This window comes from Calonectris borealis, chromosome Z (assembly GCF_964195595.1).
Source record: "Calonectris borealis chromosome Z, bCalBor7.hap1.2, whole genome shotgun sequence".
Lineage (NCBI taxonomy): Eukaryota > Metazoa > Chordata > Aves > Procellariiformes > Procellariidae > Calonectris > Calonectris borealis.
Window position 1 is genome coordinate 37,333,529 of NC_134352.1, and position 17,270 is coordinate 37,350,798.

Here is a 17,270-nt window from a genome sequence, read left to right on the forward strand (position 1 = left end):
GAACTGCAGTGCCAGATACTCAATTCTGACCTATCTTTCAATTTCTGCATGAGCAGTGAAATTTAGGTTCTTTTACAGGTTTTGGAGGGAGGGCTTGGTTTTTTTGTATACTTATTTTTGTGCAGAAAAGGAGAAAAACAGGAGAGAGAAATACGTATATGTAATGCAGCCTGTTTTGTTTCCTCTATATGCACAATAAAATTTTTTACTATTCATTTATTATATTTAGATTGACATGTCATGTTTGCGTTCATACTGCTTCTCTCTGTTACGAAGACTGGTATATGTTTTGTTAGTGAGGCAAGTATAAGGAGAAAATGGAGTTAATTTACCTTGTGTTATAACTAAGATTTCCTGCATTAGCAGTCTGACTGGTTTTTAGTTTTATTGGAGATCGAGATGTTTATAAATATACAGAGAATTTTCTTTTTTGAGGAATAAAGTAATTTACTGTTAATTTTTTTCCAAGTAGGAGAAAATGCAAATAATATATAATTTCATTTAATAAACAAACAAAATGAAAATAAATAGTCTTAGGATATGTTTCAGGTATGACTTTCATTATCTGAGGAGGCATCTTAATAGGCTTTTCTAATGATATTTTTCTTCTGAAAAGTCATACTAGCAAAAACGATGTCTCTGCCATATTGCATAGTCAGGAGATACTCATAGACAGGCAAGTAACTGAGCAGAGCACTTAATAACCTATTATCTGTACAGTGCTTACTTTATCATGAGTGAGGTTAGGTATTTCAGATTAATATATGCGAGACAGAATACAGAGACAGAGCAGAGAAAAACAAACTAGCCAAGAATGACAAGGTCGAGGGCAATATATCAATTGGTTGGCTTTCTGGGTCATAGTAGTTTTAAATATTTGAGAAGCCACTCCACGAGTAAAACAGAGTTCTTTGTTTGGTTTTAGATCTTTGACCAGATCTTATCTACATTCATAGAGCTGGACTGTAAATCACCAAGTCTCTTTCATGTTGGCTGCTTTGTAGAAAACCTAAGAGGCAGTAAGTAGTAGACGTAGTGGAAGATCCAGAGAAGCTTTTGTCCAGTGTATTCTTAATTTCATGTCTAGTGATAGAAAGTGCAGCGCATGCAAATAACCACTCCAGTCTTTTCAAAGATGCATTTCTTCAGTGCCACAGCAGACAGCTAATGGTTAGGTTGTGGTTAGTATCTCACTTGGTGCTTTGAACAGAATTCCCTAAGTATTTCCCAAAGCATGGGAACATGCATACATACCAGGGAAAATAACCTCCCATACCTTTAGTAACACAGTAACTGCTACCTAATGCAAGTACTCTGCCAAGATTTAAAAATTTGGCTGTAGTTGAATTTCATTATAGGAAGATGTAGATTCTCACACACCCTGAAAGAGTGAGGAGGAAACAGCTGGATGCTCACAAAAAAAATTGTTGTAAATAACAAACATTTTAAAAAGGTAAGCACTGAGAAATTGATGCTTGATAGTACTAGAGAGGAAAAAGCTCTGTTTTCATGAAACTGGTGGCAAATGTAATAAACTTTCCTGGTCTTTGGTATCATGATTGATCGCCTCTGACCACTTTAATGATGGCATCTCTGTGACTGCTAGCAAAGACAGCTAGTGGTTGCTAATTTTTATGGTAGTCTTTTGTCATGTAAATGTTATTTACTATAAATGAGGCTGAGCCCCCAGGCAACCATCAGATAACTATTTCTAATACTGTGGAGCTTTGTCAGGTTAAACTCAAGCAACCGGGCTTATTTCATAACAGGAAATGAATGCTTTTGATGGGAAACAAACTGTTGGCTTCATATTAATGTTGACTAGTGTGTGCAGCAAAATGGTCAGGCAAGTGAGAAGAAATGCGCTCTGCTTTGAAGTCATCTTGCCAGCCAACTGTCTTGTGCTGTTGTGAGTTTCCCTTTTCCACCCTGCTTGACTGGGCATGCTGCTGTCACTCCTACAGCTTGGCTCCTTTCGATCTTGACTAAGCCCCTGCTGTGTGCGTGCTGAGCTCAAACTGCCGTCTTCTCCATTTCTGGCGGTTCCCTCTCTGAATCAGCTGCTGTGCCAAATACCGCAGATGACAGCCTGCGCAGTAGCACAGAACGAGCTGGTAATTATCTGACGGGCTCCGTACCAGCCAGACCTGGGAAATTCACATAGTGCAGGGAAAGTGGTTTGACTACATGTGCAAGTCAGGATGGAAAGATTTGATTCTGCTTCTATTTTAACAGCAGAGGAAACCCAGTTGGTATTGTAGAATATACCCAGTATTGAGAATAAACAAGAGCATTTGCAGTTGAAAAGTTGCCCATTAAGCTCGGCAGTTTTCTGTCTTTCCATTGCGCCGTAAGTGCCAACTATGCATACGTTGCTTCCATGTACATCACGCCACATGGGACACTTCCACTGAAGCTTCATTATCAACAAAAGTCTTAGATTCCTACAAGTACCTAAAATCATGTCATTTCTTAACGTTATTCTCTGCTATAATGGCTGCTTTGATTGCTGTGTATACAGATGTATTCTGATTCTACATCCTCTCCTGCTTATTAGAGTTAGCAGTCTTTTTCTATACTTTGGAGCCAGTATGATTTTAAAGCTGTCCATAACTAACCTGAAGGGAGGCAACTGCTTATACACTTGAAACAATTTCTTTGGCAATTGCTCACTCTTGTTACAAAAAGTTCATATGTGAGGACATTTAGATTGGCACAGTTGGCTTTTGCTTGCAAAACTTTATGGTAATGTATAACACAAGTGAGTAATACCTGTGCAAATATTTGCATAAGGATAATGAAAACCACAGCTGTCCACTTTGATTAAGTAAACAGTGGTTGCAAGGGAATGTATCAAATATAAAAGTAACATTTGGATCTGAGCAGAATACCTGCTATGTATATTTTGAAATGTTGAAACATAATAAAATGCATGAAAACAGAATACAAGTATGTCCCAATTTTAATTCACTGTGAAGAACATTCTTCTTCCTTAAAACCCAATCTTTTTTAATCGCAAAGCTGAGGGATCTGTTTTATGGCTCAGAAGCGTTAGGAACGAAGACCAGCACATTTGGCAGTTGCTTGGAGTAGCTGTTGGCTTTTGTGAGCTTCGCACTTCAGGGGTGGAACCAACCAATTTTCCAGCAGTAAATGCTGCTGGTTCCACACACCTTGTTCCACTCCCATCTATGATTATGACGGCAATCTGACTGCACAGATGTGAACTTTTCGTTGCATTTGTTAAAAATAAGAGGCTATCGCTTCAAGTGAGTGCTTTTCTGAAGACACGACTATGAAATCTCAGCTGTGGTTGTATGCGACTTTCGGACAAGATTTGTTCAATATATAAGTAAGAATTTGAAGTCATGGCTTAGTGCCACGAGTTAACTTTGCAATCTAAAATTAGGTTGTGTGTGTTGTTTCTCGCTTACATGTCATGAAAACAGGTGTTTTATAGCCACAGTATTTTTGATGATGTAGAAGCAAAAGTAACCCATGTGATAACAAAGAACTATGTCAGTCCTGCTGTCACAGTAACAAAAAGGTGGGAAAATTTGTAGTTTGCAAAATAGGAGTTTATACGTGCAAGATTCAGAGCTCTTTGGTGGGAAGATGCAACTTTGAAAGTGCACCGCACTTTGCACAAGTTGCTTTCAGGACTCACTAAAATGGCAGTGTGGCAGCCTTGAATGCTGCTGCTGAAACGAAATTGTATTAAAATGGCTAAGGCTGATCTTGTGATTAGCATCAGTTACAATCATTAAACTGGATAATGAGGAATGATAGTGGGAGCTCAGGAAATCCCTTGGCTTGGGGAAATATGTAGCAGTTGGGTGGAAACTGCCAAGTGCTTTGAGCCCATCTGCTAGCGAGTGCACGCCTGGCTGTCCTCTGCGCTGCTGGGCTCGGGAAGCCGCTCCTTGCTTTGCGTGCAGGCAGATACGGCAGAAAGGGTCTCCTATGCATCGTTATGTCATTTGGAAATGGCCGTGTTGGCTAGCATCAGTGGGACTGTGACCAGGTTTTCATTTAGTTCTTTCGCTGTCCGCCCACTGAAAAGGCCATGTATCCACATCTGGAAGCACTCTGCTCACTCTGTTTTCCGCCTCAGGGCTCTAATCCTTTTTTACTATTGTTTTTGAGAAGAGTGTAAGCAAATAATATCCCTTCTCTTTTCATGCAGAGAAGTGTTGCTTGGCTCCGTTAATTAAAGACAAATAACAAAGAGCAACTGTATCAAAGTCCTCTTATGCATCTGAGCTTTTTTTTTTCCCCTGTAGCAGTAAAGGTAGTTTAAACAACAGGAGAAACACAAATGGGAGTTTCTTTCAGAGCAGACAACCATTATGACTTCACTGTATGCATTCAGTTGAAATCCAAGAAGTCAAACAGATTCTGCAGTATGAAGAAAAAGATTTTTCCTTTCTAGACTGGACAAGCAGCTCATTAGCAGAAACATTGTGTGGTTTAGATATTTACTTTCAAATGAAGAAATATAAATATTATTTAAACTTTATTATTGATGTTACTTAAATAAATAACTCCATATAAATAACTGTGAAAATATAGAAAAACCTACTAAAACAAATCAATAAGGTATCTTTGAAACTTTCAGTTAGAATAACTGGTTTGCATTTTTCAATGGCTAAAATGTAGATCAGGTGTTAGTTTCCTTTGCATCCTGGCATCCTTTCTTATCTTTGTCCTCCATTTTCTACATGCAGAGGCAAACGTGCACGCGCACGCACACACACACACTCTCACACCATGATGTTTAGCCACCAACAATATTTGGTGTGGTCACAAGTGCTGGGAGTGCTCACTTTGTGACTTGCCCGGCCACACCACCTGCACGCTGACTTGCTCCCTCCATACTTGCTTCACAGCCGTCAGTACAAGCTGAACTGTTAGTGGGGGAGAGGAATTATTCTTTTTTGTGTATATAGACAATAACCAATTACTCATTATAAAGAGGACTTTCAGCAGAAAATTAAGAATTTGGAGCGCTTGATTAGAAACCAAGATACTTTGCATTAAAAGAAATTTGCCATCTCTAAGAATTGAAAGTGGTGTATTTAACATTATGCCAACTGGTCATGAGCGAAACCTATAGTAAGAAATAATTCTGACTAATGAGCAGCTGCTTCTCTTTGAACACAATATTTGGTGTTACATATTAGCAGCATAACTGTAAAATCATATTCTAGTATGACTTAGTGGAGACGAATCCCAAGTGGGTAGGTAGAGCTCCACTTAGCCAGAAGCATACTTTTCTATCTTCTTGGGTCTTTTAAAAAATTGTGATGCTTGGTGAGAGGAAAGAACATGAGCATCTATTTAATGATTTTATTTAAGGACGATCATCATTGGCTCATTTGCCAGCCTTGGTTTCTTAGAATATTGATAACCCAGGCCTCCTGCCTGAGTGCCCAGGTTTCTCAAATTACTGTTTAGTTTCAGGCAGTGGGGTTTGAGAATTAATTATTCATTGGTCTCCACTGTATCCTTTCTGTCAGGAAGAAGGTTATAATACTTATCCATAAGTACTTTTACCATTCAAAAAATGCTCTGATTAATACGAACGTGGCATTTACTCTCACTATTTTCTGGAGAGCAGTGGCTGACTGTAACCACTCTACTTTCCCATAGTGGTGCTGCAATTCCTGCTTTTGAAATACAATTAGGGAGTGAAAACTAACCAAACTGGAGGAAGGTTTTTTTACACTTACAGTAGTTCGACTGCCTGTAGTTGTCAACCCAGTCAGAATAACCATTAGGATAGGTAACAGCAGCTTCTGCTACATTCTGTTACACTCGGTTGTGATCTGTGCTGGTTTTATATTACCACCTAGACTGAGAGAGATTAATGTTGTTTTTTGTTTGAAATATAGGAAAGCATGTAAGCGTGTGCTTAGAAATAAGCCCATTTTCAAGTGTCTGTCTGACTAGGAGTGTTTTTCTGAATTGGAGTCTTAAAGATTTCAGCCTAAGGCTGCAAACAGGACTGGCATTTTTGGATTCTAAATCATTTTTCAGAAAAAAGAGCACTGTGAAAATCGTTGTTTATCCCAGTTGATGGAGTGTTATACTCATAAATCATGATTATTTTCAACCTTTTGGTTGAGACTATTTTGTTTTCACAGCCAGAAGCAGTAAAATAATCAATCACGTAATAATGCCATGGATAATTATCACGTTGCTTGGTGTTCTTTGAGCTACTGCAGGTGTGTTCAGAGCCTCTATTGGTTGTGTTTAAACTGTGATTTTACAGCTGAGGTGGTGAAGAGCTTTGGAATGTACCCACAATTGCTTTACTTTTTTTTTTTTACTTTTTTTTTTTTTTAAGCATAATGCATTACCAACAAAGACCATTTGTTATGAAATCCAGAATGACTTGTGTTTTTTCCACGGTTTAGATGGCTTTTATATGCTCCTCGGTATATATTGACTTGGACTGCTCTACATATAGCTGTACAGAAAAGCTATGTTTGTGATAGCTAGTAGACTTAGTTCCATTGTTGCTAAATTAGAAATGACATTGAAATGCATTTGTGGTTTAAAAAGCCTCAAGTATTTTACACTGTAAATACCATGGAGTTCATTCTTATTTATTAAACATTCAGAACAGTTTTTTTGGCACAATTACATCTTAACTTGTTTCCAAATAGTGCTTTAATTTTTGCCTTTCTTTACTAGGAGCAAAGCTAGTGCTCTGCAGCGACTGTAAGGTTCCTCTGCCGCAGTGTGCAGGAATAAGGTTTAAGTCTGGAATTCTGTGATTAGTTGAAAGTGGCATAAATCACCACAGTCATCAAAAAACTCACTCCCGCCTTTTCTCTGCCCCAGCTTCTTGCTTCCGTGCTGCTCCCTTCCTTGTGCTGACTCAAACACTCATGCAGCTGCACTGGGAACCACATCAGGGAGCTAACCTTTCCCCCTCTCAGCCCCTGGGCAACTGAGGTACAAAAGATTAAGGGATATTTACTGCAGACGAGATTTGGGTGCCCAGATGCTTTTGAAAATCCTGGTAGACATCTGTCTGCATCTTTTGGCATCAAATACTTTTAGCAATCTGGCCTAAGGTGACTTGGCCAGGACTTTGCAGGAAGTCCTAAGAATTGAAAATAGGATTTGGATATTCCTTCTTGCAGGCTGGGTTCCTGTTTAATGATCTCTACTCCGTGTTGTAAAAGAAGAGGAGCTGGACTTTATTGTAACTTTATCAAAAGAGTGTTTTGGCTATGAATTAATAGAATCATTTGTAATCCAAAGCTTATCATCTTCAGAAATTGGTTGTGCACTGAAAATGGTGACTTAAAATGAGTATCTTCTTTTCCATGGGTGCTGTTTGTTTTACTGTAACGTTGCAACATCTGTTAATGAAGGTTCTTCTGTGAATGAAATCTGAATAAATCTTTATCTTTGGTTTGTCTCACTAACATTTCTGAACTGTCATTTTAAGTGGCAAATATGAGTTGCAGGAGGAAGTACCTAAGTTATTTAATAGCTAAGCTCAATGATGAGGGTTGTATACTGGAAGGGTAAAGATTGACAGTGCAACTGAAGCTGTGTGGTTAATGTAAAATACGCATTAACAGTATGAGGCATTAAAATAAATCAAAGTATTCATTGAAGTCTGTATTTGAATCCCTGGTAATAATATTTTAAATGACTTACCTGATTCAGCTCTTTTCACACTGACTTCATAGTAGTTGTTGAGGCGCCTGGCTGATGACTAAGAAGATAAACTGCATCTTCAGTATACTTTTTTCTGTTTTGGAGGTTCATTGCAGCTCTGTGTGGAAGTTGAGAATCATTCCTTCTCTGCAGTTTTGTGCTGATGGCCAGCTGATTTCTTTTACTTATTTGAGCATGGTTTGATGGTAGGTTAGTAAGGATTTTTTTATTAAATGAGGAAGTTCCTGCAGGAACCTTGTGAATTTGTAAAGCAGCTTTTTCGTCATGCACTTGACTACTAGTTTTCCAAAACAGATGACTAGTCTATCTTGGATTAGTCTGTGAACACAAACATTCACAGTAACAGAGATTAATGCAATATGCAGATTCCCTCTTTATGCATTTAACGGACAAAATGATGTCAAAGTATAGGATTTTGAATCTCTGTTAAGATGTGTTTGAGAAATGAGGTCTCACTGTGCAGAATGAAGGTGGTTTAACATTTGTGTTTGTTTGGAATTTTATTTTAAATCAATGATAAATTTTCTGTCCAAAACAAATAATGAAGCCCTTTTCATTGCTACAGATCATAAACCTCAGATTTGCCTTTGTCCCCTAGTGCAGTTCCCACATTTTGCAAGAGTGTTTTTCCTGATACTTACTGAAATGAAACCATTTCAATACAGCTATTAGGTAAAACAGAAAAAAATCTGAAGAGGGGAAAATTCACACTAATGGAACAAGAGATTTGCTTATCAATTGTGGGAATTTATTCTGTATAAATCAACCCTGGCTCTTGTAAAAGGTTTCTTGTCTGTGTTTTCTACCAGCTTTCTGAAGGTTCTGTTTCTACCACTTTCTTGCAGGCTGGTGTTGGTTTTACTTTAAATATACTTATTTAATGTTATTTTGATGTTATAACAGAGCAGGCTTAGAAAAGCTTACTCTCTAATGGTCTCATAGTGAGAGCTTTTTATTACTATGAATTTAGCTGAAATTAATTTTAAAGAATTTTGGATGGCTAAAGAATAAATTTAAACTAACTAGTTAACATACTATCCTGTGAATAGTATGCTTTGCAAGCTGAAAGCAAGCTAAGAAGTGCCTGTTTTTCAGACTTCACAGTTGTCTGAGTAGAGCAACTGCAACAAAAAGTGCAGGTTATTTCCCCCACCTTCAGCTATTTCTATGTGAGGCTGCAGCAGTTAAGCAACGTGTGCTGTGGAGGTTCTAATCTGCCATCACTGTGAAAGGGGCACACTGATTTTGTGCTACAAACTGCATCTTTTGTAGGCTATTCACCACCCTTTACAGGTCTGCCAAGCCCACTCTGCAATTGGTTGCCAGGGGCTGCAGATGTTGGAAAAGAGAAATTTCAATGAAAGGCCCTGATTCAGCAACCCAAGCAGCCTGCCTCCCCCAGCCAAAGTAATCAGATTGGCAGCTGAATCAAAGGGTACAGTGGGCCCTTTGTCTGGGAGCTCCAGAGGTTAGTAATTGACAGAAGGTCAACAAAGTTTTATGAAGAAAAGAACAGAATATTAGAGGGTATTAGGCTGAAGAGAGGGAGTTTGGGAGTTTTATGTTATTGGAAGAAAGTTAGAACCTGAGTCAAAGGTTACAGCCGCAGGAAGCAAAGGTTGCTGTTTAAATCTGAAAATAGTTTCAGCTCCAGAAACAGGATTATTGATGAGTGGAAGGAACGGCTGAACAAAAATCTGCAGTGTCCCTAATTGTAGCTATGTGTAATTGTTAGTGTTGAAGGATTTATTTGTAAGCTTTGGGATTTAACATACAATGGTAGAAGGATGGTTGTTTTCCTCATAGAATCATGAGACTGGAAAAGATCTTAAGCGGTCCTGTTTCACCCTGGGAGAAGAAGCATTGGCTGTATCTGTGCAGTATCATATGCAGTAGATGCTTGCCTAATCTGCGACCCTGGAAAATTTCATTCACTGAGACCTTTGTGTTTGAAGAGTGCTAGCTCTCAGTCCCTGCCTAATCTCCTCCAGACTAAGCAGGCGTGGTAGTCATTCGTTTTTATTTTTTGTTGGTCATGTTTTGTAGACCATCCTCATGGCACTAGTTGTAGCATTTCAGTTTGACCCACTTCCATCTTGAAGTGGAATACAAAAAACTGGAGAAAGCACTCCAGGGCCTTACTAGCGTTGAGGAGACTGGAAGGATTACTACTGTTTATGTGTCCCAGTATGATGTTTGCCTTGTTTGCAATAGCTTGAGATTGTTGATTTATGTTCAGTTCTAATCCATGTAAGCCAATTCAGTGTTGGCTTCTGTGTTGGTTATTACTCATCTCTCTGCTTTATTGTAAATGCTTAAAAATAACTTCTTTGTTCCATTATTTTTCCAGGAATTGAAGTTAAGCTGATGGGTCTATAATTCTCTGGCACTCCTTTTTTACTCTTTTTAATAAATAATAGGAACTATTTGTGCAATTTCCCATCTTTTAAGATCTCGGCTGTGCTCTGCAAGAACTGAAAGACAGTTATTAACATTGCACGGCATTGCATCAGCCAGCCCTTAACTGCTCTAAATTAGTCAGGCCCACTCTGGTTGAAAATACCTGACTTCGTTATTCTCTTCCTGTGTGAGGCTGAGGCCTTGGTTTGTCCCTGGTATCAATTATGATAACTGCCTCCTTTTGACTGGCTTTTTGATGAAGATTAATGTATTGTTTTGATGTCTGCTTATGGCCATGAGCATTTTGAATTCTGTTTATTGCAATTACCTCTCAAGTAATGAATGATCTATGAACTCATAACCATTTCAGAGGGAAAAATTTAGCTCTTTTATGATGAGTGGTGTATGCCCTGTGAGTTGGCATTGTGATCAGTTGGGCAGCTTAGTTTTTGAATGTGTGTAAGGGCATTCCTGTCTCAATAATATAGGATGTTTGCTTGTGTATTTGGTTGGTCATTGGTGCCTAAAATGGAGCAGTGGGCCTACCTGCGCTGGACTTTGTCAGTAAGCAAATCTTCCTCATACTTTCAGGAGAAGGGAGTTGGCGAAAGAAGCAATAATTATTTCTATTCAGTTTGGAAAAGGATTTTCTATACTGCTTGTTTTCTTGCTGCAGTTTGCTATAGTAAGTCGCATGAACACAATGTATTTTGTACATCAGAATGTGGAACACCAACTTTAATATGGTTTCTCTTTTGGAATTGGGATTTTCCTTAAATTGAAATAGCCTCCTTTATTGCCCTCGAAAGTTAAGAAATCCTTTTTGTGTGGATGAGCAGTTTAAAAAACGTACTGTTTACAGCACCTGCATTTTGCTTAACTGTGGTCCCTGAAAAGAGGGGTATTCCTGGGGATCTGACATGTGGCACATCTGGCACATACATTGTCCCATACTGGCAATTGGCATTCAGGCTGAGTTCTGGTTATATTGGTCTTGGCTGGTCATGCAATGTGCAAGGAGGACAGACACTGGTGATCTCTCCTACTTGACACTATCACTGCAAATGTAAACAGAAGAAATGGGTGTTCAGAAATAAGCTGTGATACCATTTAATGTCTGAGCAGAGAACATATGCAAAAAAAATGCGAGAGTAACCATACTGGAGCAGATGAGAGATCTATGCAACACTGCGTCTTGGCTCTGACGGCAGCAGAAAGGAGATGCTGAAGTAAAAGTGTAAGAAGAGGTATGGTGTACATAGTACTACTTTTTTGCTGGGTGTTTACCTAGCCTCCAGCCATTTTGAGCTTAGGGACTTCCTTGCCTGCATACAATTTGTCTTCCAGACATAAACATATCAAGCACAAGAGTGAATCACACAAAACTATTATTGAAACATCTTCAAATCAGCAAATGCTTTTGTTTCTTTCCATCTTTTTTTTGAAATGCTTTAAAAAATTAAGATATTTTTCTCTTAATCTCTAAGAGATCTTTAAGAGATTCTTCCCTCCCTGGGAAGGAGGGACAACAGAGGAGGACATTTCTGTGCTCATTTATCTGATATTCCAATGTTTTTTCCTGTTGTGAATCCCACTAAGTGACTGAAGAAATGGAAACAACTATTTTAAAGTTGAACATATGGTATTAAACCAAAAGTGCCACTAAGATTTTCAGCAGTTTGGAGTCTGGAGGTCTGAGTGTTAAGCAACCAAGTGTCCCTAAGAATGGGCTTCTACAAATAATGTTTCATCTGTGGGTACTGGGGCATTATGATCACCAGAACAAGCCAAAGTGCAGGTGCTTGTGAACAGTTGGTTTTCCTACTCTTCTTTTTACTCCAGTGTCTCTTCTTGGATTTATCTTCCTTGTGGCCAGTAAATGTTGCTGTTCCATTCTAAACTCCATGTGCAACATAGAGGAGGTCAAACAGCAGCAAGGGAAGAGAGGTGAACTTGCCTTGCTGCCCCTTGGTAAAAATGAGACGAGATGTGTCTCTGTTGATATTTGACAAAAATATCCCTATTATGCATTCATCAATTCACACTGAATCAAACAAATCAACAAAACTTCTGTATGGTAGAAAGTCAGGCACTGAGTCTGCACCATGCCCTTGATTCTTTTCTTCTTCCATAATGTGGTGGAAGATAGGGATGGGGTTACTTGTGTTTTGTCACTGTGACTTGCAGTCAGGGTGTTGTTGTGAGGTTTAGTCTGAAGGAAAAGGAATGGGGACAAAAGGAAGAAGGAGAGCTTTTTCCCTGGTTTTATCTTACCCAAAACATTACCGTGTACAACCCTAACAAATCTACAACAAAAAACAGATCTTTGGATCCTGATGACCTTAGATTTGCATGCTCTCTTGGTCATATGCTGAGGTGATAAGGAATTTGGATAACTGAATGTAAATTAGGAAATACAAAAATATAGGGGATGTAATTTGAGAAGTTGTTTCAGTAAAAGCACCCCTACAGCTTTATCTGATTTATAAGTTCAGCTCTGTTCCTCACAGCATCATATTTTGAAAAGGGAGAGCGGACAGGTGAACATTTTATAATGGTCAGGGTTTTGTAAGACCTGCAAAGCAAAGGAACATGGAAGTATTGCCTGCTGTCTGCAGCAACTGCTGACTAGACATTGTTTCTAGCTTGTTCTGATGTATGTTAGACACAAACAAGGAGGGCACACAGAAAGATGTCCATCTGTTTCATCACTCTTTGGAATACTTGGCTAATGGTTATTATATATTCATTTCTGGGAGATATCTTTTAGGGACGTGGCTGAGAAAAAGATAAGAAAGTCCACAGAGATGATGAGTCTGACCTCCAGAAATAGAATCTGAATTACTTCAAAAGCAGGTTTTGTGCCGTTTTGTAACTGAGATTGTCAGTAAAGCTCAGGTACTTCTTAATTTGCCGTGCCAGTACTGCTTTCAGGAAATGTTTGTGTTCTTTGTAAAACTGTGTGAATTTTATTCTGGTAAGAACTGGAAAGTAGTTTTTAGTGCTGCCTATATTTGCCAAGCACGAGGTAAGTCCACAAGGTAAATTATCGTAAAGTTTTATAATCTGCAATGGATAGATCCTGACCTTGTTAGTATATGTTTCCTGTGTGCTACTCTGGAACCAGGATCTGGACTGAATGAGGTTGCTGAACTCACTGTCGTAATGCTGTTTAAGAGAAAGATTAACTTAGAACCTCAATTCAACAAGATCTTTTTTTTTTCCTAGGTGAAATGGAAATTCCAGATTCAAATGACCCCTTAGGTCATGCAGATGGACTTGAGAGACCAATTCCAACACCTAAAGGTGAAATTAATTGTGGTTACTTTTTCTTCCCCCCACCCAAATATAAGCATACTTTAGAAAAGACCAGCAAAATCCTGTTATTATATGTTCACTTGATTTACCTGTGAATACAAGTCTGTAAGAAAGGCAGTCTTGTGTGACTTAATACTTCTGATTCTAAGCAGGGATAGTAAGGTTACAGGAGTCTATAAAAATTAATTTTTAAGCATGTTCAGTCCCCCCACACTGAGGGATTAGGTGTTTGACCCAAACACAGAGGGCTATTATTACCTTCCTAGCATATTTTCTGTCACACTGGTGCCATGAAAATGATTTAATTTTGTACACTTGGCATCTATAGGTAAATCCTAAGTATTGGTATCTCTAAATATCTTTGGTTTGAGATAATTAAATCTAGCCCATGGCAACACACGAATACTTACTTTTCAAGTAGCCCTGAGCATTAGTGATTTTTTTTAAAAGCAGACTGTAATGGCAGAATTTTTAGTAACTTGCTAGTTAGCATAAATTTATCATAAAGGTACTTTATCCTTTAAACTATAGATCCAAATGCTATTCTTGGATCTGAAAATGCATATATTTACTGCAAATTGTGATTCTAATTATGATTTGTTGCAACTTCCTAAAGCAGGACATTTTTGTTTTTCTACCTGAAGAAACATGTTTTCTCACTTGTAGTGCAGACTTTTTTCTTTGTATGGATGCACTGCTGTAGTAAAGTCAACCCTTAGGCTTAGAAAAAATGTCAGATAATCTTGTTAGCATGAAGAGCTCAGCCTGATTTCTGCCTTATCATTAGCATTCTCAGCAAAATGAGCACATGTTGAAGCCTACAAAGCTCTGAGGTGCTGGTCAGATGCTCTTCTTGGAGCTTCTCTTTCAGAGGAATGTAAATTTTGAGGGTACCTTGGAATACAACTCTATTCTCATAGACATCCAATGTCATGTAATCCTTATTGTGCTTCACCTGAACGCTAGTTAGATTTCTTACCTTCACTATCCTTATTAGAAGCTTTTTTCCAGATTCTTCCATTAATTTCTATCCTTAATTGGATAAAAGAAGATGTGTTTATGTTTGCATATCTAACCACATTCCTACTGATCATCAGTGTGGGACTGAGTCCCTCCCGTTTGGGAGGAAGACTTGGTGTACTCCTCTTCTCGACCCTTTTCCAGTTCCTGAAGCTCCCAAATTATTTTAGAGCATTAAACTTTGTCTTCCATTATGGGAATAAATGACATTCGTTCCTGTCAGCAGCACTGTATACTACAGTCGTTTTATCCACTCCCCACTCACATACCCACTGCTTTTGATGGGAAAAGGCCCATGTTTAACCTTTAACTGCATCTGACAGGCTTGTTTACTTGGCAAGTTGGTCCCACTTTACTCTTTTGTTATGTCTGACCTTTTAAGGGTACAGACATAAAAGAAAATGTTTTTTCATGTGACATTACTTGGTTAAATTCTTGCTGAGAAAGGAGTTGCAGTTATTTCCTTTTTTTTTTTTTGCAGGGCCACAGGCAATACCTGTCTAAGGAAGTAATTAATCACATCTCAAACATTTCTACATCATAAGGATTTTGTATTTCCTTCAGAAAAAAAAGAAACCCTTGTTCTTGTATGACTCATTGGTATAGGATCAGTTGTTAGTTTCCAGCATGCCTGGTCTGGAAATGGCCTCATTTTGCTCCCCTTTTATTTTTGTGGCTACAAAATTCTCCAAATAAGCAAAAATCTCTTGGTTGAAATTTTTTGTTTCTTTGGTTGGAATGTTAACCCATGTGTTTCTGTAACACAGTGAGGTAGCAATTTTTGTTTCAGAAAATTATTGGACAGTTCTACTTCAGAGTTTGTGCATACCATTGAGACCGTTAGAAAGAGTCCTTCAGCTTTTTCCATCACATCGACCTTCTTTCCTTCCTTGAGAAATGTTTAATTATTCTGATTTGTTTATGACCTCTATTTTTTTCTGATTGCAGAATAGACCCAAAACAGACATGAAAATAATAGTAAGTAGGCTTTAATAATGCCCCAAATTAAAGCCACTTTAAAAATACTAAGCATATAGGTCACCCTCTCATCTAAATCCTCCAGAAGTCCTGAAAAATGGTTCTGTCTCCAAAGAAGTAACCAGGTTAAGCAAGGTATTATTAATAATATGCACTTTTAAAAAGTCTCAAGTCTCTTCCTACAAGTGAAGGTAGCCTTCTGATAGTTCATGGGATAGGACCATGAGTCAGCTGGGACTTTGAGGAGAATTTATCTTCCTCTGTTTCCTTTAAGTGAGCTCGAGAAGAGCACTGCATCTGAGCAATGTTTTGCTGAAAACCAGAGGAGAACAGTGAGCATTTGCTGTAGAAGAACTTAGGTCTGCTTTGGAATAAAAATAAAAGGATTTGAACACAAGTCTCTTCCCAGCCCAGTGGGTCTTTGCAAAGATGATTCTTTCCCCAATCTCGATTTCAATTGCACATCTCTTGGTGGCTTTCTGTTTTGCAACAAATACTCTAACACACTCTCCCTGGTTCCTAAAAAGTCTCTTTCCACTGCTTAAGAGGCAGAACTGTGTCAGCTCCATGCTCCTCTCCAGAAACCCAGGCTCTCTGCCTGCCGGGACTTGCGCTGCTCTCTGCCCACCTTCCTGCACTCGGCCAGATTTTCCTGCCAGTGATGCTGGGGAAGGAGGTGATGCTGGGGAACGAGCAAAGTTCCCTCTCTCTCCCTGCAGCAGAGGGTCGGCAAGGGCAAGGCCAACGGGGAGCTGTCCTTTCTGAAGCCCAGAGGAGGAAAAGAACATATCTGTTAATCACAAATAAATGCAAGAGTTGTGGCACAAGCTGAAAACAAGTTTTTCTTTGGTGATGACTACCGTTGGTGCATCATCACGGAGGGGCTCACTGCTCGCAGTCTCGTACTCTTAAAACAAGACTGGGGAAGGTATTAAAGGGTAAAATAGGAACTCTTCATGCATAGATGAGCTGCCAGTAAAATCTTACATCATAAATAATGTCTGGTGGTGGGAATGTTAGAGCAATAAACTTCAATAGTTAAAGAAACACATGAGTAAGGACAACCTGCAATAGCTGAGACATTGATTGAGTTGGGTTGCTCCGGGATACGTGATGCCTCAAGCCTCTGACCTTAACTGCGGTTTCTGCAAAAGTCTGTCTGAGAGCTTATTCTGGTTCAAGAGGTACCTATATGATAAATCCAAGTTATGACTGGACTATTCTGGTTGCTTTGACTTGACATAAGGTAACCTCTCATATGTATTCTAAAAGTGGTGACTTTTTATCTACACGACTGGTGACCCAAAGAACAGTCCACATCCTCACTGCACTGTTGTGTCCCGCAAAGATCTGCTCCTAAATGGGCAGTGGCCTAGGACAGGTGGTACCTGCCTCTTCACAGTCTCACCTAGGAGTTCAGAAAACAAGAAAACAAAACCATTCCACCCTGTAGAATTGGATTCCTGGGCTAGGTAAGACCTTCAGTTCTTCAAGTATGAGAAAATACTGTTAAAAAATAGGTTTCCTTCTGCTAATAAGAGAGCTTAAGCCCACTGATTTCAGTGTGGGGGACAATGTGCACAATGTGGCAGTATTTCAATGCTAATTCTGCTTCATTCCTGAATTGGCTAATATTAGTTCCAAAGTACATTTGAAGTGCATGTGATCCAAATCACTTGATTTTACATGCTTCTGGCTGCATTTTTGTACATTGAGATCACAAATAGTATGGAAGACGGGGTGCAAATAATGGGATTAAATTAGGCTCTAAAGGTATCAATTCATCTGGAAACATTATGTGGCAGTGTATAACAGTGTAGTTTCCTTAACTGCTCATGTGTATTTTGGGAGAG

General features: G+C 38.9%; 1 protein-coding gene across 1 annotated transcript in view; it reads left to right on the top strand.

Moving 5' to 3' along the window:
- The window catches only part of ROR2 (receptor tyrosine kinase like orphan receptor 2), a 155,017-nt gene that overhangs the window by 91,161 nt on the left and 46,586 nt on the right, over nt 1-17,270 (top strand). The window contains 1 exon segment of the mRNA XM_075136610.1: nt 13,330-13,407. Within this exon segment, the coding sequence (XP_074992711.1) occupies nt 13,330-13,407 (78 nt within the window).